The following is a 26,193-nucleotide window of genomic DNA, read 5'->3' as shown; positions in this document are numbered from 1 at the left end:
CCATATCTAGACGACTGGCTCCTCACTGCCACCAACAGGCATCAGCTTCTCCAAGCCAGAAATTACACCATTCACACTTGCAGAGGGCTAGGAATTTCTATAAATTTCGAAAAATCTGCCTTGTCGCCTTGTCAATATATTACTTTTATAGGCGCAAGATTGGACACCGTTCAACTTTCAGCAAGGTTGACAGACCAAAGGATCTTGGACATTCAAAGACACATCCAAGTGATTCTATTCAGCAGCAAAATTCAGGCCAGATTTGCTCTGAAAGTACTGGGTCTTATGGCGGCCGCCATAACACTTCTTCCCCTCGCCCGCTTTTACATGCGGCTTCTACAATGGATGCTATTCACCCAATGGTCTTTTCAACAACTTCCCATATGTCACGAGATCATAGTAACTCCAACTTGCAAAAGACATCTGACTTGGTGGATATCGTCCCCTCAAATCCATCAAGGCAGACCATTTGTTCCTCTTGCCCCGGTTGCCACGGTTACATTGGACGCCTCCCTGATCGGGTGGGGGGGGGGCATTATCAGGGCAGAATGGTCCATGGCACTTGGCAACCTTTCGAGTACCATCTGCACATAAATGTTCTGGAGATGAGAGCAGTGCTTTTAACGTTGCAAGCCCTCAACGACTCTCTTCCCCTGGGAACTATTGCAGTCCAAACGGACAATATGTCCGTAGTGTGGTATATAAACAAACAGGGCAGAACCAAGTCCTATCCACTGTGTCAAGAGGCTCTCAGACTTTGGCAATGGGCAATCTCCTCTCACCGGTTTCTGATAGCAACGCACATTCCTGGGAAATCCAACACCATAGCGGACAGATTGAGCAGAGCTATTCTCATGCCTCACGAGTGGTCTCTCAAACAGTCAGTGACGGAAGAGATTTTTCAGAAGTGGGGCCTTCCTTGCTGCGACCATTTCGCTACACCTCAAAACAGCAAATGCCCAGACTTCTTCTCTCTCTTCCCCCTTCCAGGCCATCCCCCCAGAGACGCTCTAACCCAAGATTGGCCCCGGGGACTTCTTTATGCTTTTCCTCCTTTTCCGCTGATACCTCAGCTAATTCAGAAAGCAACCACCTTGAGAGCCAAGTTGATTCTCATTGCCCCTTATTGGCCTCGACAGATATGGTTTCCGTTCCTACATCATTACCTCTTGGTACAGCCATGGCATCTGGACCCGGTTCCAGATCTTCTGACCCACTAGTCGGGTCAACTGCACCAATCCATACCTTCTCTCAACCTCACTGCTTGGTTGCTCCACTTCCATCCTTAGCCAGGCTTCCCATGATTTCTAATCCTGTATGGGATATCATAGTAGCTTCCCTAAAATCTTCTACCAGAAAGATCTACACTAGTAAATGGCAACGTTTCTCTTTCTGGGCAAAAGCTAGGAACATAGACCCCTATACTGCTCCAATTCATTCGGTATTGGACTTCCTAGCTGAGATTTTTCATTCAGGATCCTCTTCTTCCACAGTGAAAGTTCAACTGGCAGCCATTTCAAATTTTCATATAGGCCTTTTGGACCACAACATTATGTCACATAAACTTTGCAAGGCATTCCTTTGAGGTATCTTTTTATTGAAACCTCCAATTAGAGACTCCCCACCACAGTGGGATCTAAATTTAATTTTAACATCCTTGATTCTTCCCCCGTTCAAACCTGCAGCTGCCTGTTCTTTGAAATTGCTTTCTTGGAAGACACTTTTTCTAGTTGCCATTACATCTGCCAGGAGAGTATCTGAGCTTCATGCTCTCTGTGTTCGCCCTCCCTATCTAATATTCCACAAAGACAGGGTATCCCTAAGAACTAATCCGTCTTTCTTACCAAAGGTGGCATCACAGACTAACCTAAATCAGTCCATTGATCTTCCAGTATTTTTCCCAAATTATTCTGATAGAGCTGAACAAAAGTTACATTATCTCGATGTTCACCGCCAGCTCAGATATTATCTGGATAAGACAAAAATGTTTAGGAAATCTGATCAACTATTTCTATCCTATGCAGAGAACAAAAAAGGCCTTCCAGTTTCTAAGGTAACTTTATCTAGGTGGCTGTCTTCTATGATCACTTACATTTATCAGCTCAGAGGCAAAGAGTTGGTTTCGAACCCAAAAGCCCATTCTACCAGAGCTCTAGCTACATCTACAGCTTTTCAAGCTAGACTTCCAATAGACACTATTTGTGCAGCAGCCAAATGGGCCTCTCCTCATACCTTTTTCACCTTAGAAATTAGATTTGGTCTCCAGAGACAGAGCAAATTTTGGTTCCACCGTTCTCAAGAGTCTGTTCCATTGAGCCACCCAGGATAGAGGTGCTAGGGACGCTGTCCCATCCAGCAAGAATGAAGGCGAGATTGATAACTTAACATTTAGAAGTTATGTACCTACCATAATGTTCCATGTTAGTTGTCTTCTCTCGCTTTCTTTCTTGTGTCCCGCCCTCCATCCCCCTAGCCTGGTCAGACCGGGAAGATTATACATCTTCTATTAAGAGGTTATTACCTTTTTCTAGCTGTTCAACTCCTAGTGTCACTAGATTATGTTGATCCTTTCTAGAGGGTTATAATGTTATTTAGTATCCTTATTTCTTCCTCCTCTTAAGTTGGAATAAAATACTGTTATTTCTTTAGATACCAAACGAGATCTGAGTAATCTCCGCCTTGCATCATGGGATATAGGGTTGCCTCGAGCTGGTAAAATTAGCTCTCAAGCTTAGCAAGTGCTGAGTCGGAGCCAAGGATCGGCTCCGAACCCATCCAGCAAGAAAGAAGGAGAGAGAAGACAACTAACATGGAACGTTATGGTAGGTACATAACTTCTAATTTTATGGCAAATTAGAGGTATATCATTAAAGATTGAAATTAGAAAACAGTGACAGATATTTGAGTTTCAGACTTCATACCCTTTAGAAAATTCATGCAACTGCAAAACCTGTTATTATCAACTTTCTAAGTTTTTTAAGAGCAGTATTTAAAATTTGTCCCTATTGTTTGGGCCTTTGTCCCACTTTTATTCATGGCTTTCTCCAGATTTCTTGCTTTAAGAGGTTGAGAGAGGTATGACACTTGCTGTTTCAGAAAACATGAGCCTACAACCTGCTTTCTCTTCCATAGGGTACCTTTGCATTATGGATACTTTTACCTGCCTATTTTGAGATGTTCTTCATTCCACATTGCTGCAGTCCTAACTATTGGGGGTAGTCCGCTGTCCAGTCGGCCCGAATACCAAAGTATATGGCTGACGTCGGTCAGGGCGCATTAGACTGACGTCAGTACATCAGGGTACTAATGCGCATGACCGACGTCATATCCTCAGTCTTTTTTGCCGCATGGTCCGATGCAGAAGCAATTTTGCGAGTGCAGGTTGGCGTTCTGAAAGTTTCTGAAACCAGAGTTTCAGACCGAATCAAAGTTGGCTAAGTACCCCGTTGGGGAATATTTTGGTTTTTTCTTGCCTCAGTATTTAACCGGATGTCAGAAAAAGTGAATAACTGTATTTCTTGTGGGAAACAGATACCTCATAGGGATTACCATACTTTGTGTATACCTTGTTTAGGGCCTGAGCACGACGTTGTTGGATGCCGCTCTTGTGCTAGATTTAACAAACGCACTATTAAGAGAAGGTTAGACTGTGCCAGGTTAGTGTTTGGAAAGCGTTGTAACTATAAAATGCCGTCGGATGCTCCGCCGCTTCGCTAAAAGCGCAAGGACAAAACAGCAAAGCCTAGGGGAAGAACCGACAGTCCCAGACGTCGGTTCTTTAGAGGGCTCAGTGGAGCCGGAGGTTTTGCCTGGTGTTTCTTTGGAGTCTCAGGGAGAGACTTTACTGTTACAGGATGTTTCCTCTCAGGAAGTAGGCCAGGCTGAGGGGACTTCTCAGGTGGCTGTTCTTCCCTCACTTCCTAAGGTGGTTAGGGCCTCCCTGCTGTTTCCAAGGCTTCTTTAAGGGCAGGCCAAGTTTTGCTTCAGTGGGGGTTTCTCCTAGTGCTTCAGGATCTTTGCCTAAGAAACATATGCTTAAAATGGCAGAAGATTTGATTACTATGATAAGGGGTTCTATGCCCCCTCCTGATAAGAGGCCTAGGGTGGAACCTGAGCTTGAGAGTTTTGAGCAATGCTCGGAGGCTTCTGAGTCTTCGGCTGAAGACTTGCAGGAGTTCCCTACTTATTCTGATTCTGATGTGGATGATTCTACTCCTTCTGCTTCTCCTCCTGAGGATTTTTCATTTTCAGAGACTTTGCATTCCATGAGGGAGCATTTTAAATGGGAAGGCCAAGATTTCTCTGATTTCAGGAAAAGGCTTAGGGAGTTCTTGTTTTTACCCCAGTATAGGCCTTTAGCTATACCTCCTGTTTTGAATGTGGTGGAAGATGTTTTTGCAGAGGCTTCCCTGAATCCTGATTCTTTGCCTCCTGCCCCAGTTAAACCGGATAGGTATTATAGGGTGCCTGAAGCTCATAAGTATCTTTTTAAGAGTCCTAGGGCAGACCCGGAAACTGTCTCTCAGGGGCCTAAAGGTGTAAAGGCCTCAGTTGTTAAAAATCCTGTCCCTCCTGATAAAGAGGCAAGGGCTTTGGATAGATGGGGAAAGAAAGTGTATACTTCTTCCACTTTAGCCATGAGGGCGTTGAATTGTCAGTTTCACATGTTAAAATATCAGAATTATCTTCTTTCACAGTTGAAATCTAAGGTGGATGCTCTGGCCGAAGGTATTGACTGTAAAGAGTTGCAGGATTTAGTTCATGTGTCTGAACAGGTGGGTAAACATTCCTTGCAATGTGGTTTTGATGCTGTGCAGGCTTCCTCCAGGGTGGCTGCCACTGGTTCTGTTCTTCGTAGGCACGCCTGGTTGCGAGATCAGAACTTAGCTGAGCATGTTAAAACAAGGATTTTGGATGCTCCTTTGCAGTCTGATGTGTTGTTTGGTTCGCCTGTGGAAGCAGTTTTGAAGAAAATGGAGGACAAGGCTAAATCTATGCAAACTGTTAAAGATTTTTTACAGGTGCAGCCTCCGAAGTTTAGTAGAAATTGGCCTGCTAAGGGTTGGACTTTTCCTGCTTATGATTCCCAGTCTAGGGGTAGGTCCAGACGTGGTAGGGGCAGAGCTCAGGGTTCCTTTAGGCCTAGGACAGGGAGTTCCCCTGCTCAGACTTCTGGGGAGGGCAGGGGTCAGTCCTTTCGTAAGCAGACCCAATGACCTGCCTTTTCAGCTGCCAGTTCATTCTCGCCTGGCAGCACCGTTGGGAGGAAGGCTGTCTCTTTTCAAAGAAAATTGGGATTTAATTACCCAAGACAGATGGGTTCTGGATATTATTCACCACGGTTACAGGTTTTATTTCCATACCTTGCCTCCTTTCAAAGGCATGCCAGACATTCCTCCTCTACAAAGACAAGAGGCTCACAAGCAAATTTCTCTGTTACTCCAAATAGGGGCCATTCAGCCGGTTCCTGTGCCAGAAAGGGGCCTAGGATTTTATTCTCGCCTGTTCTTAGTACCAAAAAAGGGGAACACGTGGAGACCAATTTTGGACTTATCTATCCTCAACACTTATCTGGACATTCCCAAGTTCAAGATGTTGACGTTACAACAGCTTTTACCTCTGCTGGGCAAAGATCACTGGATGGTAACTTTGGATCTCAAGGAGGCTTACCTTCATGTGCCTATAAGACTAAGTTGCAGAAAGTATCTGCGTTTTCGAGCTGGAAATTCTCATTATCAGTTCTCTGCATTGCCCTTTGGCTTATCTACTGCCAGAGTATTCACAAAGGTTCTGGCTCCAGTGATAGCTTACTTCAGGCTAAAAGGAATTCAAATCTATCCTTACTTGGACGATTGCCTGATTCTGGCTCAAGAAAAGGAAGACCTTCTACAGCATTTGGAATATGTCATAGCAGTGCTAAGATGCCTAGGGTATTCTGTGAACGAAATAAAGTCCAGTCTAGTACCCTCTCAAGACATGTGCTTTCTGGGTGTGAGACTGAATACAGCAGCCCAGATGGCCTTTTTAACCCTGGACAAACAAAAGAATCTTTCCAGTTACTTCCATCAACTATCTCTTCAGTCCGAGCTGACTGCAAGGACAGTCCTTCAAGCCTTAGGGTTCATGGCATCTTGTATTCTGGTGCTTCCCAATGCCAAACTGCATATGAGGAAGCTGCAATGGTATCTCAAAAATGTATGGACACAGCACTGCCAGGATTTGGACACTGTCATTCAAATAATACCTTGCATTCAAAAGGAATTTTTGTGGTGGGCTCAGGAATGTCACCTAAACAAGGGACTCTCTGTGACCCGCCAGAGGCGAGTCAGATTCTAACGACAGATGCCTCAGACATTGCTTGGGGAGCTCATCTAAATGGAAAGTGGATACAAGACAAGTGGCCTGCCAGACTACAGCATCTACATATCAACATGAAGGAGATGTTAGCAGTCCAGTTTGCATTAATGGCTTTCAAGGAGTTACTTCTTCCAGGGCAGGTGTTGATTCTAACAGACAACACAACTGTCATGTGGTACATCAACAAACAAGGGGAACACATTCTTACCCATTGTGCAGGCAAGCAATGATTTTATGGGAGACTGCGCTAAGCTTGCAACTAACTCTTCAGGCAAGGTTTCTGCCGGGAGCACAGAACTCCTTAGCAGATGTGTTAAGCAGACAAATCATGGATCCCCACGAGTGGCAACTGGATCTTCATGTATTTCAAAAGTTGACAGTGTCCTGGGGAACTCCAGACATAGATCTGTTCGCTTCTCCACTAAACCACCAGCTGCCAAAGTTTTGCACAAAGAGGTTTCATCACACAGCTTGGAAAGTGGATGCTCTTTCTTTCAGTTGAAAAAATCTTCATGTGTATGCGTTTCCACCTCTGCCTCTTCTTCCAAAGGTGCTTATAAGGTCAGACAAGACAAGCCAAGGATGATTTTAATAGCTCCAGATTGGCCTCGGCAGCACTGGTACCCATTACTGAGGAGTCTGGTAAAGAAGCCTCCATGGCCTTTACCCTTGATTCCACATCTGTTGTCTCAGAAGGACGGTCGTCTGCTCAATGTCAAGCTTCACTCTCTTCATCTAACAGCCTGGCATATTCTGTTTTGAAAGACAGCAGGTCTCAACTTCCTCAACAAGTTTTAAATGTGATTATGGAAGCCAGAAGACCTAGTACAAGGAAAGTGTACGCAGAAAAATGGAAGAGATTTTTATTTTGGACTGCAGCAAAGAATTTGGAGATTTCAGAGCCTAATTTGAGTGTGGCTCTTCAATATCTTACTGAGTTATTGGACAAAGGTTTGTCTTTCTCTTCCATTAAGATTCATGCTGCAGCAATTTCAGCTCACTATGATTGTGACCCACCATTGTTTTCACATCCTTTGTTCAAGCAATTTCTTAGAGGGGCAAAGAATATAAGACCCCACGAGAGCTCCTACTCCTGCTTGGGATCTCAATTTTGTGTTGGAGAAACTTACTCTACAACCTTTTGAGCCTGCAGCTACTGCTGAACTGAAATACTTGTCATGGAAGACTGCTTTTTTGTTGGCCATTACTTCTGCAAGAAGGGTTTCTGAGTTACAGGCCCTTATGGCGGTTGAGCCTTTTTTGATTTTTCATAAGGATAGGGTATCATTACGTACTAATCCTTCCTTTATGCCTAAAGTGGTTTCTAGTGTGGCTTTAAACCAAACTATTCATTTGCCTACGTTTTATGCAGATCCCCAAAATAAAGGGGAAAAGATTTTGCACACTTTAGATGTACACAGGCAATTGCGTTTTTATTTGAGCAGGACTAAGGATTTTAGGCAGTCTCAGCAGTTGTTTGTTTCTTTTGCTTTGACTTCTCAGGGCAAGCCTGTGTCAAAACAAACTATTTCTAGGTGGATTGGGTTTTGCATTGCATTTTGTTATTCCCATCATGGCAAGGAGATTCCAGCTGGGATTAGGCCTCATTCCACTAGGGCTACTGCCACTTCAACAGCTTTTTTAAGGGGGGTGGCAACTAAGGATATTTTGGAGGCAGCTACTTGGAGTTCAGTGCACACTTTCTCTAAGCATTACCACCTTCCTCTCTACTCTAAGTCTAGGGCTGGTTTTGCCACAGCTATTTTGCAAGGCATGTTATCAGCTCCTGCTTCCTTATGATTTGCCAGCCTCCCTTACCTCTGCTTTGGGATTCTACCCAATAGTTAGGACTGCAGCAATGTGGAATGAAGAACATAGTACAGTTTTGTACCTACCATAAATGTAGATGTTCGAGGATCCACATTGCTGCAGTCCAATTTACCCTCCCTCCTTCCCCTCTGTGTTTAGGGGCGGTTGTGTAGGTGAGGTTATATTCTGCTAATTTTGTATATTTTGTATATATATATATTTTGGTGCAGATATGTTGGGAGTTTTTGGTTTTTGGCCTTATCTTTTCAGGGTCTTCTGACATCTGGGGCAAGAAAAGACTGAGGATATGACGTCGGTCATGCGCATTAGTACCCTGACGTACTGACGTCAGTCTAATGCGCCCTGACCGACGTCAGCCATATACTTTGGTATACGGGCCGACTGGACAGCGGACTACCCCCAATAGTTAGGACTGCAGCAATGTGGATCCTCGAACATCTACATTTATGGTAGGTACAAAACTGTACTTTTTTCTATATTGTAACACCTGGACAAGGACATGAGCACTACTACGTCACTACATATTCAATCTGTTCGTGACATGGAGAAGAGAAAGTTCTTACTGCATCTCTCCTTTTTAAAGCATTTTGATGTGTAATTAATTAATTAATTAATTAGTTAGTTATTAATTAATTTAGATATTTGCATCTGTTTACTAGGAAAATCCATCTAGGTTAGAACCCCTTTTTAGCAGAGGCCTGGGGTGGAAGGCTGCAAAAAATTAACAATCAGTATGAAGCTGAACAAAATAATATACAAATGTGCTGTGTACTTGTAAGATAAAAAGACATAATATAATATGCCATTGTATAATATTTCTTTAAAAGGTTGATTGTATAAGGTAAGCAAATAATGAAATGTATATTATACCATGCGAACATCGCAAACCCGACAAACGTGCATGCTGATTGGCTAATCCAACCAGCGTGCACATAGTAAATCCTACAAGAAACAACGCAAAAAGTCCGGTAGCTAAATATCATGCAGCGACAGCAAATAAACAGTAAAGTAAAGTAAATCTAATACCCAAAACACACAACAATTTAACGAAAACACAGAAAACTAACCAATTTCCATACTTCACTCCTCATTCCCTCACCTCGAACACTAAAAAAATAAAAAGTCATGCAGTCGAAATACATCACACACACACTACATAACCACCACTTATAACACAATAAAACCAAGCATTCTCATAAAACCATTCACTTACCTATATTCCCTACAATACCTATACACAGACAACTCCAAAAATGTACATACTAAAAACACACCACACATCCCTCGCAAAGTCAAAAACACAGACCATACCGAACGTCCACATCAGCATACATCTAATAAAAGCGCATACAACACCACCATCTAGTGATCAAATAGTAAAAGTACATATTTTAAAAAAAATTAATACAAATTAAAACTACACCACATTTCAACATACCTATAACTACTAAAACATAACTACACGTTATAAACTTCTACACTGCTTAAACTATATTATACCAAGCACTACCTAGCCCTTTCCTAACATTTCCTGAAAAACCTAAAAAATAACATGTATTTAAATTAAAACAGAAATAAACAATAAACACAAACTGAAAGTGTGGACTATTTTATCTCACAAAAAGTGGAAGAATACAAAAAAAAGCAAACAAAGACATAAATAACAACAATACAAACATCAAAGACCAGAGTGTCTTGTCAAATAAATTCCTGGTCTAATTTTTAAGTAGGCTCCTGATTCTACATACTTTCTTTGGTAACAATACAAACATAATACAAAACAAACTAACACCATGGTATAATAGCAATAACCCACTTCTGGGTGTGGGTAATGCTGGATTTACCCATGGTTGTCTTTGTTTGGTCCCTCGGGACCAAACCACGCCAATCGTGGGTAAATCCAGCATTACCCACACCCAGGCGTGGGTTATTGCTATAATAGTAGATGACAAAGAAGCAATTAGGATACTTATCAGCATATAACAATATATACCTAATGAGCATGTATTTCCTGTTCTGAAAGCAGTCAGAAGAGTTCATCACATAGTAGTAAAGGTGTCTGTGTGTGTGTGTTTGTATGTATATATATATATATATATATATATATATATATATATATATATATATATATATATATACACACACACACACACACAGTGAATATAAAAACTTTACACACTCCTGTTAAAATGCCAGGTTTTTGTGATATAAAAAATGAGACCACAATAAATCATTTCAAAACTTTTCCCACCTTTAATGTGACCTATAACCATTACAATTCAATTGAAAAACAAACAAATCTGTTAGGGGGAAAAATATAAAAAAAATAAAAAAAAGTACAGCAAGCTGGTTGGCAGGTGTGTACCCAAGAAGACTGAATGCTGTAAATAAATCAAAAATTGCTTCAACAAAGTATTAGTTTAAGGGTGTACACACACAACAAAGTATTAGTTTAAGGGTGTGCACACTTATGCAACCAGCATATTGCAGGTTTTTTTATTTTTTTATATTTTATATATATATATGGGACCCTATGAAATCCCGAACACACAGAATCCCGACGCCCAAAATACCGATACGAAAAGCCCGAAACCCCACATTACCGACAGTCCAGAAGCATGAAATTCAAAATCCCTATATTAAGGGATTTTGAGTTAGCGCTTTTGGTGTTGCAGTTCAGGTAAGTATGTGTGTGTAAGTGTGTTTGTGAGGGGCTTTAGTGTGTGTAAGTGTGTGTTGTGACTGTGGTGTGTGTCTGTGTGTGCACGTGTGCGTGTGTGCTTATCTTTAGTGTAGGATGGTTTGTTTGGTTATGGGGAGAGTGTGTGTGTATGTTTGCGTGTGTGCTGTATGTATGTATTAGTTTCGCGATTTTGAATTTTGCGCTTTCAACATTTGGGTAATGTGGGCTTTTGGGCTTTTCATCTCGGTATTTTGGGCGTCGGGATTCTGTGCGTTTGGGATTTTGTAGCGGACCTGTATATATATATATATATATATATATATATATATATATATATATATATATATATATAAATAATCCGTGGTGGTGGTGCAGCGGTAGCGCTGTCGCCTCACAGTAAGACGCTATCTGGTTCAACTCTCAGCTAGAGCGTCTTCTGCGTGGAGACACGCATGAATGGGCATACCTTCATTGAAGGTTGTGCGTTAGGGCTGGCAACTCAGCATGTAAAAATCAACTGCCAGTCATTAGCGGACCGAATGCGAACATCACATTTAGAGTTAATAATAGCTCCCAACTTGCAATTGTCTGTGAACTTTGTCAGCCAGAGTCCCTTCGTGTTGGCATGGACTTCAGAGAAGTAGATACCAAGCAGGAGAGGAACCAGGACTGAACCTAGTGGGACTCCACTTGTGACTGGTCAGCAGTCTGGCTTGGAGTCAGCTACTTTCACACTGTGGGTACTATCTGTGAGCCAGTTTGCAACCCACCTAGTGATATAGGGTTACTGAGTTTTTCTACGATTCCTGAGTGACTAAAGGTATCAAAGGCCTTGGCCATATCAAGGTAGGCTGTGTGAACCACCTTATCTTCATCCACAGCTCTGGTGACTGACTCAGAGAAGTCGACCAAATTGAGCAGACATGATCTACCCTTCACAAAACCAAACTGTGTGGGATCCAGAGTTTGGAAATTCCTTATATTCTTGTTTATTAGGTCCATGATGATGCGTTCCATAGCTTTGCATATCAGACACTTTAGGCTAATGGGCCGATAGTTCCCAGTGTCTGTAGTCACTCTTCCTTTGTGGAGAGGGATGACTGCAGCAGTGCGCCATTTGGTAGGGACAAAGACTGAGGTGAGGCTATGTTTGAACAGGGCACACAGGTGAGGTGCCAGTTCACTCTAGTTCATATAGAACACAGCCAGAGATATTATCAAGTCCCATAGAAGCTGTAATTTTGGCCTTGGACAGTGCTGTTTTAACCTGTGCAGCAGTAATGCTGGGTGCCTGGCAATCTACTGTTAATGTGCTAGGTCCTTTGGGAGGGGAGAGAGGGGTAAAGATGGCACTGACTCTTTTGGCCAGTATATTGGCAATATCTGTTGGCTCGGTATAGGAGGTACCATTGTGCAGCAGCTCAGAACAAATCTGGGTATTACCATGGAGAACACATAACTATAGAAGGCCATGTGGTTGTCTTTACTATCTGCTGCAATTCTGTTTTCGTAGTTAGCTTTAGAGGATTTGATGAGGGATCCATATATATACACAGGTTCCCTTCAGAATCTCGAATGTCTGAAAACCTGAATGTCATATGGTCGAGACCATATGAGCGAGTTTTCAGAAGCTCAAAATTCTGAACGGAGATCTGCATTCAGCGCAGAATGGCAGATTTCTATTTTCCTTGCTGTAGTGCAATCTCAGAGTTGGAATATTTAAGTGCACACACACGTACATATGTATACATATATCTGTGTTAAGGCTGAGAATGTGAAGTGAAGGCTAGGGGAAGTAACGTAAGGGGTGTAGAACAGTAAGATGAATTTTGTGGGGATTAACTAAAGGTATAGTAGTTATAGCTACAAAACAAGGTCCTATGTGATTACATAGAGAAGAGGATGTTTATATGTTTTTAGATGGAACGAAAGCTGTCAGATAAAGATCTTTATCCAGGAGAGGCAAATTGATAGAGCCAGGTATTCTTGAAATATGATTTTAGTCAGGACTTGAAGAAGCTGTATTTGCTTATCTGTCAGATGGAGGTGGATAGAAATTTCCAGATTGTGCCAGTTCAGCTGGAATAAAGGAGTCACCATGTGAGTTGTGGGAGGGAGTGATATAGGTCAGGAATTTATTGGATGAGTAAAGTTTTCTTCTGAGAATATACAGCTGAAGAAAATTCATAAGGATTGGGCAGTTGCCTGGGATGTGTAAAATTGTATATGCTATTATGAGTTGACAGTAGTTGAGGTAATTTGGGTATTCAAGCCATTTGAGCTGTGTGTGGAAGCCTGTGTGGGTGTCTAAGACAGCACTACAGGAAGACTGAACATTATCATGTGTGGGTGTCTGTCCTGTGTGCAAAAGTCTGTGTAGATGTCTGTCTTGTGCGCCTCTGTCTTATGTGAGGGAGTCCGTGTGGGTGCCTCTGTTCAGCCTTGCTCTATTACTGTCCTTGTCTTGTGTGTCCGTGCTGTGTGTGGGAGTCAGTGTGGGTGCCTTTGTGTACTTCTGTGGGACTGGCTACCTTGATGCAGTACAGAGGCTTACATGCCAGTCAGTCATATCTCTCAGTCTCTTGGCACAAAATATCTGGACAAAGCCAAAGATAATTGGGGGACATCCTCAAAATTTGGGACACATTTTAAATATTGCTCTTAGAAACTGAAAAAGTTGCTAGAATAAAAGGCACGTTACAATGTATTTTCTGAAGGATATGAAGTACGAAACTCAAATGAGTGTCATAATTTAGTGAATTCAACCCTCACTGATTTGCCACAAGAAATCCAGAAAGCTACAAATTTTTAAGAACAGACCAAAAATGAGTGAAATCTGGATATTCTGTGAAAATCTGGGCAGTTAATGAGTATGCAGTCAGTGTGTGTGCACCTCTGAGTGGCTACTTTGCTCTGGTACAGGGGTATGTCTTAATGTAGCATTGGTATTAAATGCTGGCCAGTGTGTGTACCTTGGCACACTGGTTTTTAATGATCTGAATTTAGTAACAGTGTAGTGATCGTTAAATGGTGCTGGATGGGTTTGACAAGGAAGGGGGTGCAACGGGAATATGGTCACACTTTATATTCTCCTGAGTAGGACCCCCAAATTGAAACTTGCTGGGGGCCCCCAAAATGCAAACACCGGCCCTAGATGTCCTTCAAGAATGCAACTGCAGTCCTTACATATGGGTTGTCCTGCCTCAGGCAGCCCTCGGTCGGCCGGATTCCAAAGTCTGGGTCCGGCGTCGGCTGACGTCGCCTCCTCCCTGACGTCAGAGCGGCTGGGGTATAAAAGCATCAGCCGACGCCATCTTCCTCAGTCTTTCTTGCCGCGTGGTGCCCGAAGCAGAAGCAATTCGCAAGTGCCGGTCGGTCAGCTCCTGTGTTTTACGCATCCGAAGTCATCAAAATCAAAGTACCCCGTTGGGGAACCTTTTCTTGCCTCAGCCGATGTCAGAAAAAACTGAAAAAGTTAATAACTGTTTGTCTTATGGTAAACAAATACCTCATAAGGACTTCCATTCTTACTGCCTCCCCTGCCTTGGCCCAGACCACGATGTCTCGGCCTGTGCCGCCTGTGCTTGCTTCAATAAGCGCACTCTCAGGCGCCGGGCAGAGTTCGCAGAAGACTTTTTTGGCGATAAATACTCTTATAACATGCCGTCGGAACAACCGACACCACATATTTCCAAAAAACTGAAAGACCGGGACCGACATTCTCGGCCCGCGATTTCCACCGACACCACGCCAAAAACTACCGCGAGTGCATCGGTCTCTTCTGAGGCGGTTGTTTCTCCATTCCGGACCGACGACACCGCTTTACCGATCACTCCGGCCCCGGAGCCTGCGCCGGTTGTTGATTTTCTCCCAGAAACTGAAGCCCAGGATTTGCCTGAGACCATACCTGTGGACAAGGTGACTCCAGCACGTGGGGCAGCTAGGCCCCCTATGTCTATGACTATCAAGGCCTACACACGTGCTAAGGCTGCCAGCCAGGCTAAGTCTCACCCTCCTAAAGTTTTGCCTCAGCCCACTACTGATAAACAAATTATGACTTTAGCTGCAGATTTAATTTCCTTAATCAGAGGCTCCCAGGCCCATCCTGACAGAGGTTCTCAGCCTCCTTCTGACAAAAGGCCCAGGGTTGAGCATACAGACACCCTTTCTTCAGATGAAGCCTCTGGTGACTCTGATCACTCAGATACCCAGGAAGAGTCCTTCCAGGTCTACGAGGATTCTGATGCGGAGGAATCTATTCCTTCTGCCTCTCCTCCTGAGGATATTTCTTTTGGGGAAATTCTCCACTCCATGAGAGAGCATTTTCAGTGGCAAGGCCAGGAATTCGACTCCAGGAAGCGGCTTCGTACCTTCCTTAAGCTTCCCCAACACCGGCTTTTAGCTATCCCTCCAGTGTTAGATTTCTGGATGATGTGTACTCAGATTCGAGTGCTTCTCCTGATTCTCTCCCCCCTGCTCCTGTCAAGCCGGACAGATACTACAGGGTTCCTGAAACTCGCAAACATTTATTTAAGGCCCATTCTGTTGATCTAGAAACAATTTCCCAGGGGCCCAAAGGGGTGGCCACATCCACAGCCAAAAATCCTTTGCCCTCAGACAGGGAAGCTAGGTCCCTGGAGAGGTGGGGGAAAAAAGTTTATACCTCATCCACCCTTGCCATGAGAGCCCTTAATTGCCCTTTTCATATGTTTCAGTATCAGGATTTCTTGATGGATAATTTGCACAAAAAGTTAACCTCTCCTGAGCGTTTAGATAGAAAGGCCTTGCAGGATTTGGTCCATAACACTCAGCAGGTTAGCAATCATTTTCTTCAGTGTGGTTATGATGCATTGGAAGCTTCATGTAGGGCAGCTATTACAGGGGCAGTCATTCGTAGACATGCCTGGTTGAAAGAACAGGCATTGCCAGATCATGTTAAAGTAAAGCTTCTAGATGCACCTCTGGAAAAACAAAAGCTATTTGGTGCTAATGCTCAGGATGTGTTGAAATCAATTGAGGAAAAGGCTAAATCTGTGCAAACAGTCAAGGATTTCCACCAGGTTCAGCCACCAAGGTTCAGCAGGAATTGGCCTTCTAAGAATTGGTCCTTTCCAGACACTGACAAGTTTCAAAGAGGAAAAAACAGGCGTACCCGAGGTAGAGGGCAATACAGAGGCTCCTACAGAGGACGCCAACGGCAACCGACTAATCAGAGAGGTGGCGCAGGGACATCCCCTGCTCCACAGGGACAATCACAATGACTTGACTTTGACACTGCCGACCAAGGCTCAAAGAGAAGCACCTTTAGGTGGAAAATTATCCTTATTTTCAAAAAACTGGCACATTTTAACAAAGGACAAATGGATTTTGGACATAATAGACTAAGGCTACAGGTTCCACTTCCATACTTTACCAACAAGACAAGGCATGCCAAACCTGCCACAAAATCAAAGGGCAGAGGCATTCAAACAAGTTTCAAAGCTGATAAAAATCAAAGCAATAGAAAAGGTTCCTCCTCAGGAACAAGGCCAGGGATTTTACTCAAGACTGTTCCTTGTTCCAAGAAAAGAAAAGCAATGGAGACCTATACTGGACTTGTCCGCTCTAAACACTTTTCTCATTGTACCAAAATTCAAAATGCTGACGCTACAGCAACTCCTTCCCATGCTGGGCAAGGGGTATTGGCTGGTTACTCTGGATCTCAAAGAGGCATACCTGCATGTCCCAATCAGACACAGTTGCAGAAGATACCTCAGATTTCTTGCAGGGTCAGAGCATTATCAATTCTTAGCATTGCCTTTTGCGCCCAGAGTATTCACGAAATGCCTGGCATCAGTAATTGCACACTGCAGACTCCAGGGGATGCCAATATACCCCTACCTGGACGACTGCCTTATACAAGCGGACAGCAAGCGAGCCTTGACAAAAAACTTGAATTATGTCATTTACTTACTACAGGCTTTGGGATACACAGTCAACTTACAAAAATCAAGACTACTGCCATCCCAACAAATCATTTTTCTAGGAGCCAAACTAGACACAGAATCACAAATGGCTTACCTCACAGAAGAGAAGCAAGAACAATTACCACATTACTTCAAAAGCCTAACAAAGCTCACCCAGATGACTGCAAGGAAAATCCTGCAGGCCCTGGGTTTCATGGCATCTTGCATTCTACTGATTCCACTGGCAAGACTACACATGAGAAAACTGCAATGGTACCTAAAAAGTCTATGGTTTCAACACAGCCACAACCTAGAAGCAATTATCCCACTCATCCCATGTCTAAAAAGGGAATTTTTGTGGTGGGCCCAAGCAAGCCAGTCAAACAAAGGTATGCATTTCAACAAACCTCAAACAAGCCAAACCATTACAACGGACGCCTCAGACCATGGATGGGGGGCGCACATGGAGGGCAGATGCATTCAAGGGCAATGGACCCCGCAGGAAGTACATCTACACATCAATCAAAAAGAGATGTTAGCAGTAATTCATGCAATCGAGGCCTTCAGAAAATATATTCAACAAGGCCATCTGCTAATAAAAACAGACAACACCACTGTTATGTGGTACATAAACAAGCAGGGAGGTACTCATTCTTACCCCCTTTGCAGACTAACAGTGACTCTTTGGGAAAAGTCCCTGAAACTGAACATACAGCTGCAATCCAAGTTTGTTCCGGGCAGGGACAATGTTCTGGCGGACAGTCTAAGCAGAAACATCCTGGACCCGCACGAATGGATGTTGCATCCGGACATTTTTGCTCAAATAACTCATGCATGGGGGAGGCCGGACATAGATCTCTTTGCCTCCCACCTCAATCATCATCTGAAAAAGTTCTGCTCGAGGACACACCATCCACAAGCCTGGAGAATAGATGCTCTCTCATTCAGCTGGAACTCTCTAACAATCTATGCATTCCCACCTCTACCATTAATGACCAAGGTGTTACTGAAGATCAAAGCAGAGCAACCGAAAGGCATCTTAATAGCTCCAGATTGGCCAAGACAGCACTGGTACCCATTACTAAGGAGCATAACTTGCACCAACCCGTGGCCCCTGCCTCAATGGCCTCTACTCTTGACTCAGCACAATTACAGGACGGTTCATCCCAACCTGCAAACTCTGCAGCTGACAGCCTGGAGGGTTCCATGATTTCTACCCATATCTCTCTTTCCAAGGAAGTTCAACAAATATTATTGGAAGCACGCAGACCTTCCACCAGAAAAACCTATTCAGCCAAATGGAAGAGATTCAACATCTGGAATACCAACAAGGGACAGGATGCATCAGTAATGAGCATCCCACAGATACTGGAATACTTGGCAGAAATGCTGCATAATGGACTTTCCTATTCTTCCATAAGAATACATGCTTCAGCAATTTCAGCATCATACAACACTGATCCTCCTGTGTTTTCACATCCTTTACTAAGACAATTTCTAAGAGGGATAAAGAATATCAAGCCTCCCAGAAAACCACCAGTGCCTGCATGGGACCTCAACTTCGTGTTGGAAAAATTAACTCTTCCTCCTTTTGAACCAGCAGCGTCTTCAGAATTGCAATTTCTTTCCTGGAAAACAGTTTTCCTGTTGGCAATTACCTCAGCAAGAAGAGTTTCGGAGATACAGGCCCTCATGGCAGTACCTCCATTTCTCATTTTTCATCAGGACAGGGTTTCTTTAAGAACCAATCCTTCTTTTATGCCAAAAGTGATATCCAGGGTGTCTCTAAATCAAGCAATTCACCTGCCCACCTTCTTCCCCAACCCTCAAAATAAAGGGGAAAAGCTGCTGCACACTTTGGACATACACAGACAACTACGCTACTACTTGGACAGAACAAAGGCCAACAGAAAGTCTGACCAACTATTTGTAGCATACGCCCCGGGAGTGCAAGGAAAGGCAATTTCCAAACAAACAATTTCAAAATGGATTGGACATTGCATCAGATTCTGTTATTCTTTCCATGGAAAGGGTGTGCCAGCCAATATCAGGCCACACTCCACCAGAGCTACAGCCACCTCCACAGCCTTCCTAAGAGGGGTGGCTACAAAGGACATTCTAGAAGCTGCTACATGGAGCTCCGTGCATACATTTTCCAAGCACTACCACCTGCCTTTATATTCCAGGCTTTGCTTCGGCAGTCCTGCAGGGCATTTTAGCTACACCATCCTTATCTTAGAGCCTACCACCCCCAGCTTGGCTATGGTATTCAACACATATGTAAGGACTGCAGTTGCATTCTTGAAGGACATAGTACAGTTTTGTACCTACCATAAATGTAGATGTCCGACAGATATGCAACTGCAGTCAGGTTTTCCCTCCCTCCTACCCCTCTGTGTATTGGGTCCACTTCCCTCCTTTTATACTTAGCTGGGGATATCTGTTATGGTGTATCTGTTTATTGCTATTGTGTTTGTCTGGAATTTTTATCCAGTTCTAAATTTAGCCTTCCTTGGAGGGCACCTGGCATCTGGGGCAAGAAACACTGAGGAAGATGGCGTCGGCTGATGCTTTTATACCCCAGCCGCTCTGACGTCAGGGAGGAGGCGACGTCAGCCGACGCCAGACCCAGACTTTGGAATCCGGCCAACCGAGGGCTGCCTGAGGCAGGACAACCCATATGTAAGGACTGCAGTTGCATATCTATCGGACATCTACATTTATGGTAGGTACAAAACTGTACTTTGTGGCTTTTGTTCTTCATGCCCATATATTAAAAAATGTAAATCAAGTTCAAGCTAACAATCATACAATATTTGTTAATGGCTTCTATAATTGTTTAAGCAGGAGACTCATATATTTAATATTGTGTGATTTCTATCCTTTTTATGTGGGGACTGATGGGAAGAGTTAGAATGGCAACTTAAACTAGATGCAACAACATTTGCTGGGCTTAATGAGGCTATTTCAATTAGTTCAGTTCTCAAGCTAAAGTTTTTAAGTGGCAAATTGATCATATTTAGTTTGGTGCCATTTGTTGGTGCTTTTTCAGCATGATTGTTTTATTTTTGGTATGCAGAGAATTTTTTGTCTGTGTTAAAAGTATCTCTTCTACCAGTCTGTGCAAGTCTCCACATCATTTTACTGCAACAGGATTGTTATTTCTTGGGTTTTTCAGTCTTCCTGTGGTTCTCCTGTTTTGCATTTTGACTAGCCTTCCTTTTGTCTTAACCTGTGGTTAGTTCTACCTATTGCTTATAAGGCAGCAAACTGTTATCTGAGGTATTGCAACTTGATTGGTCATTATGAGTAAAGGGAAGAGCTTGAGAGTTGGCTCAGATAGTCTAGTAAATGCGGCCAAATTTGATCTGAGGTTGGATCCAAAACCTATCAGTTGAGGAAGAATAAAAATAGACAACACAAATGCATAGCTATCCCTGATTTTTTTCACTTAATGTACTAGAATCATTATTAATAAAGTGAGGCATTTTTTCTTCAGTGTTAGGGGCAGCCACAGTGGTGCAGTGGTTAGCATTGCCGTCTCACAGCAAGAGGTTCTCCGGTTCAGTTCTTGGCTGGGATGCCTTCTGTAAGGAGTCTACATGTCCTCCCTGTGGTCGCGTGGGTTTCCTCCGGGTGCTCCGGTTTCCTCCCACATCCCAAAGACATGCTGCAGGTGGATTGGACACACTAAATTGGCCCTAGGTGTGAGTGTGTGCAAGTGTGTGCCTTCTGTGGATGGTTAGGTGCCGGGCTGGCAACTCGACACCGTAAAACTCCACTGCCAATCATGAACAGACAAGGTGATCTGCTGTGGCGACCCCTAACCAGGAAAAGCTGAAATAAGAAGAAGTTAATTTTTTCCTTATGTAATGAGGAAGTAATACATTTTAGAATGTATAAAGAGGAAAGAAACAGTATGTCCACTGTACTTGTTAGCAAAAATTATTCTATATTTAACCTTACCTGATTTTGTTTTTCTGTTTACTTTTATTTAGCTTGTAGGTGCTAATGGAAACAGAAATACTGATGGAAAACTTCGCCTACAGCTGTATTATCCTCCTCAAAGGAAAAGAACACAATTAAATACCACAGAAATTTTTGATTGGTGGAAAAAATACCCTAGAGAGCGTTCCCCATCAACTCTGTATGTAACAGTCAAAGGCCTAAAGTTACCAGACCAGGTGAGTTTCTTGTTTCATTATACTGTGGGCTTTGCATGATAATGAGTGACTTGACTGGCATATTGATTATTAATGAGCAGAGGCAATTTATTTATTAACTAAGTGAAGCAGTTTGTCTCTGACCCTTTTCAGCCACAGCATGAGTGGTTAAAGGCAAGTGTATACAACAGATATGAGAACGGCTCAGCACAAACAGTCAACCGGCATGTTTAGGATGCTGGAAGAAATATGGGCGGTGCAGCGGTTAACATTGCTACCTCACAGCAATAGGTTCTCTGGTTTGATTCTTGGCTGGGGTGCCTTCTGTGTGGAGTCTGCGTGTCCTCTATGCATTCATCTGGATTTCCTCCAGGTATTCATGCTTCCTCCCAAATTCCAAAGACATGCATCTGGAGTGTTTCTCCCTGTGCCTCCACTGAAAATAGGCTGTGTCCTAGTCAGACTTTCCTGGTCAACAAATGTTAAGTAAATAATTAATAAATAAATAAGTAAAATAAAGAAACCAGAGTACCTAGAGAAAATATGTGCAGACACAGAACAAATATGTTAAACTCCATACAGCCAGTAACTAGAGGACAGGCTTGAACGCTTGACTGGAGGTGTGATGTAGAAATCATAGTATAAAGCCACTGTTTTAACAGTTAAGATTACTGCCAACTGAGGCTAGTTTCTGAGCATCATTAATTCTTTTTATCAAAGTAAGTAATGCTGACGTAGTGCAGGTTGTTCAGTTTTATGGCAGTGTGCAATATTTCTTGACTGTAGTGCCCTTTGACAGAATTAAAAATTATTCTAGCAAGGGAGATGTAGTTTGACGGGTTTGTGAGAGTGTAAAAGTAATGATAGGTGAACTAAAACCAATTGAGCACTTTGTGGTAATACACAGTTCAATCCTGCAGCTATGTTAGCAGCACTGCTCATTTTGGCCACTTCAAGTATATTTAGGATTGGCAGTCTTGAACAAGTACCCTCTGATAAAGCAGTTTGAGTAAAATCAATAAGATGCTCATCGTGTTTCACTGTTGCAGTCATTACATTTGGGTTATCCTGCTGGCAGGCTACCCGCAGTCGGCCCGAGTTCCAAAGTCTAGGTCCCGCGTCGGTTGCTGTCGCCTCTTCCCTGACGTCAGTGCGCCAGGGGTATAAAAGATGCAACCGACGCCATTTTCTTCAGTCTTTCTTGCCGTGCGGTGCCCGAAGCAAAAGCAGTTCGCAAGTGCCGGTCGGCCGACTCCTGAGATTTTCGAAATAGAGTTTCAGAACCGAAGTCTTCAATAAAGCTAAGTACCCCATTGGGGAAACTTTTTCTTGCTCCAGACTGATGTCAGTAAAAGTTAACAATTGTATTTCTTGTGGGAAGCAAATACCTCATAAGGACTTTCACTCTTACTGTATTCCTTGCCTAGGCCCTGACCACGACGTTATTAGTTGTCGGTTTTGTGCTAGATTCAACAAATGCACTATTAAACGTCTGTTTGATTTTGCTTTACATTACTTTGGCTGAAGGTTTAATTATATAATGCCGTCGGAACAATCAATGACCGGAATTCATAAAAAACACAAAGACAAGGAAAAGGACAGGCATCCGAGGTCCAAAACCAACGACGAAGCCTCTTCTAGGCCAGTCGCCGGTTCTCATTGAGGCGCTTCACCTGCTACCTCAGAGCCACAAGCCATATCCGACTCCCACGTGGAGACAACTAGGCCTCTGGATACTCAAGGTATTGGGCCTATGGAAACTATTCCCTCAGATGGGTCCGGAGCCACTGAGCAGGCATCGGTTTCTGAGGGTGTTTTCAGACCTTCACAGCTTACTATTAAGTCTTCTGCAGCAGCCAAGGTACAGTCAAAGACACCATTAAAGACAAGGAAACAAGTACAGCATTCTCCTGGACAGTCATCCATGCCAAAGAAACAGATGCTTAAAATGGCCGAAACTTAATTACTTTGATCAGGGGTTCCCATCCCCCTCCTGATAAAAGGCCTAGGCAAGATACTGACTATGATTCCTCTGACCAGGCTTCTGTTTCCTCTGATTCTTCTTCAGATCAGGGCTATTCTCTCCCTCCCTATGAGGACTCTGATGCTGAAGAATCCATACCTTCAGCCTCTCCACCTGAGGATTATTCTTTTGGGGAAACTCTGCACACCATGAGGGAGCATTTCCACTGGAAGAGCCAAGGTTATTCAGAATCCAAGAAAAGGCTCAGGGACTTTCTTTTACTGCCTCAGCACAGACCCCTGGCTATTCCCCCTGTACTTGATATTGTTGATGATGTTTTCTCTGAATCCAGTCTGTCTCCTGATTCTTTACCCCCTGCACCAGTCAAGCCAGACAGGTATTACAGGGTCTCTGACTCCCATAGATTTCTTTATAAAAACCCTGCTGCTGACCCAGAAACAATTTCTCAGGGTCCCAAAGGGGTTAAAGCTTCCACTGCAAAAACCCTGTCCCCTCTGATAGGGATTCTAGAGCTCTGGATAGATGGGGGAAAAAAGTTTACACTTCTGCTACTTTAGTTGTAAGGGCTTTAAACTGCCAGTTTCACATGCTAAAATACCAACAGTACCTCATGTCTTTGTTAAAACAGAAAATGCTTACAAACTCAGAAAGTCCTGACAATAAGGAAATGCAGGAATTATTGCATGCAGTTGAACAAGTGGGAAAGCATACTCTGCAATGTGATTTTGATTCATTAGAGGCTTCTTGCAGAGCTGCAGTTACAGGCTCTCATTTGAAGGCATGCTTGGTTGAAAGAACAAAGTTTACCTGAACATGTTAAAGTAAAATTATTGGATGCTCCACTACAGCATGATACTTTGTTTGGTGTTAAGGCAGAAGAGGTGTTAAAGAAAATGGAGGATAAAGCAAAATCTATGCAGACAGTAAAGGATTTCTTACAGGTTCAACCACCAAGGTTTAGTAGAAACTGGCCTTCAAAAAATTGGTCCTTTCAGGTGTCAGACAGGCCACAAAGAGGCAGATACAGACGCCCAAGAGGCAGATCTCAGCCCCAAGGCTCCTACAGACCTAAACAATGGGGTGCTTCTGCCCCCAAAGGAGGAGAAGACAAATCACAACCTTATAGGAAACAGTCCCAATGACTTCCCTCTACAAAGGCCAAGCACTTACCTTTTGGCAGCACCCCTAGGGGGAAAGCTAGCACTTTTCGCACAAAATTGGCACATAATCACCCAGGACAAATGGGTACTGAATATAGTTTCTCAGGGTTACAGGTTCCACTTTCACACCCTTCCAAAATCAAAAGGTATGCCGGACCTGCCACAAAACCAATGGGCAGAGGCACAAAAGGAAATTGCTGCTCTCATGGGCATGGGAGCTATTCAGAGAGTACCACAGCAAGAACAGGGACAAGGATTTTACTCAAGACTTTTCCTGGTACCCAGAAAGGACAAAGCATGGAGACCAGTACTGGACTTGTCAATCCTAAATACTTTCCTGGATGTTCCAAAATTCAAAATGTTAACACTGCAGCGACTTCTACCCATGCTGGGCAAGAAGGCTTGGCTAGTTACTTTGGACCTCAAGGAGGCATACCTGCATGTCCCAATCAGACAATCTTGCAGAAGATACCTCAGATTCATAGCTGGCTCAATGCATTGCCAATTCTCTGCACTGCCCTTTGGCTTATCTACTGCGCCCAGGGTCTTCACAAAATGCCTGGCACCAGTAATTGCATTTTGCAGACAGAGGAATTCAAATACATCCCTACTTGGATGACTGCCTTATTCAAGCAGAGAGCAAGGACATTCTACTAAAACATCTGGCGTTTGTAAAAAGATTATTAATTTGCCTAGGGTACACAGTAAACGAAAAGAAATCAAAACTAGTGCTCTCACAAGAGATAATATTCCTGGGTGCACGCTTAAATACAACTACCCAGATGGCTGATCTCACACCAGACAAACAAAGACAACTGACTCATTACTTTCAAATGATGGCAACAAAGACCCAGCTCCCTGCAAGAAAAATTCTGCAGGCCCTGGGCTTCTACTAATTCCATATGCAAGACTGCATATGAGGAAACTACAATGGTATCTAAAAAGTGTTTGGACTCAACATTGCCACAGCCTGGAAACAATAGTAACTATAATTCCCTGTCTACAACAGGGGTTTAGATGATGGTCGCGGGCCTGTCACCACAACAAGGGACAGCCTTTCACCTTACCCACAGCCAGGCAGACAATAACAACGGATGCATCGGATTATGCCTTGGGGGCACACATGGCAGGAAAATGTATTCATGGCACGTGGCCCAAGGAACAAATGCATCTTCACATCAATCAAAAAGAGATGCTAGCTGTACAGAATGCCCTGACAGCCTTCAAGGATCTACTACATCCAGGACAACTATTACTAAAGACGGTCAACACCACAGTTATGTGGTACATAAACAAGCAAGGGGGCACACATTCTTACCCCCTCTGCAGGCAAGCCATGACTTTGTGGAACAGAGCACTGACCTATCAAGTACATCTGCAGGCACAATTCCTGCCAGGAAAGAAAAATACACTGGCAGACGAACTAAGCAGAAATATCATGGATCTGCACAAATGGAAACTAAATCCACAGGTCTTCAGCATGATAACAAGGAAATGGGGACGCCCAGACATAGATCTTTTTGCCTCCCCTCACAACTGCCAACTACAGAAATTCTGCACAAGGACTTATCACTCACAAGCATGGAAAGTGGATGCTCTTTCATTCAGCTGGAAAACCCTGACAGTTTGTCTTCCCTCCACTGCCTCTTCTTCCCAAGGTACTCCTAAAAGTCAGACAAGAGAAGCCAAAAATTATCCTTATTGCCCCAGAAATGCCACACCAGCACTGGTACCCAGTCCTAAAGAGCTTGTCTCTAGGCCCAGCCTGGCCTTTACCTCAAATTCCTCATCTTCTGACTCAACAAAACAATCAGATTCTACACAGTCAACTCAGAACCTTAAACCTGGCTGCATGGCAGATAATATAGTCACTCAGATCACATCTTTCTCGAAAGCTGTTATGGATGTCATTTTAGAAGCCAGGAGGCCTAGCACTAGGAAATCTTATGCAGAAAAATGGAAGAGATTCTGTGCTTGGAACCAGGCACAAGGACTCGAGCCACTTGTTCCAAATATACCTCAGATTTTACAATACCTAACTGAGATGCTGGACAAAGGCCTATCCTTTTCA

At 43.4% G+C, this 26,193-nt stretch overlaps 1 protein-coding gene across 1 annotated transcript in view; it reads left to right on the top strand.

Moving 5' to 3' along the window:
- Positions 1–26,193, top strand: part of AHI1 (Abelson helper integration site 1) — a 2,471,520-nt gene that overhangs the window by 530,606 nt on the left and 1,914,721 nt on the right. Inside the window, exon 8 of the mRNA XM_044087109.1 lies at positions 20,814–20,999. Within this exon, the coding sequence (XP_043943044.1) occupies positions 20,814–20,999 (186 nt within the window). The remainder of the gene's footprint in view (positions 1–20,813; positions 21,000–26,193) is intronic.

The sequence above is a fragment of the Protopterus annectens genome, chromosome 1.part1 (assembly GCF_019279795.1).
Source record: "Protopterus annectens isolate FY-2018-M chromosome 1.part1, PAN1.0, whole genome shotgun sequence".
Taxonomy (NCBI): Eukaryota; Metazoa; Chordata; order Ceratodontiformes; family Protopteridae; genus Protopterus; species Protopterus annectens.
This window is presented reverse-complemented; position numbering and strand designations above follow the sequence as displayed.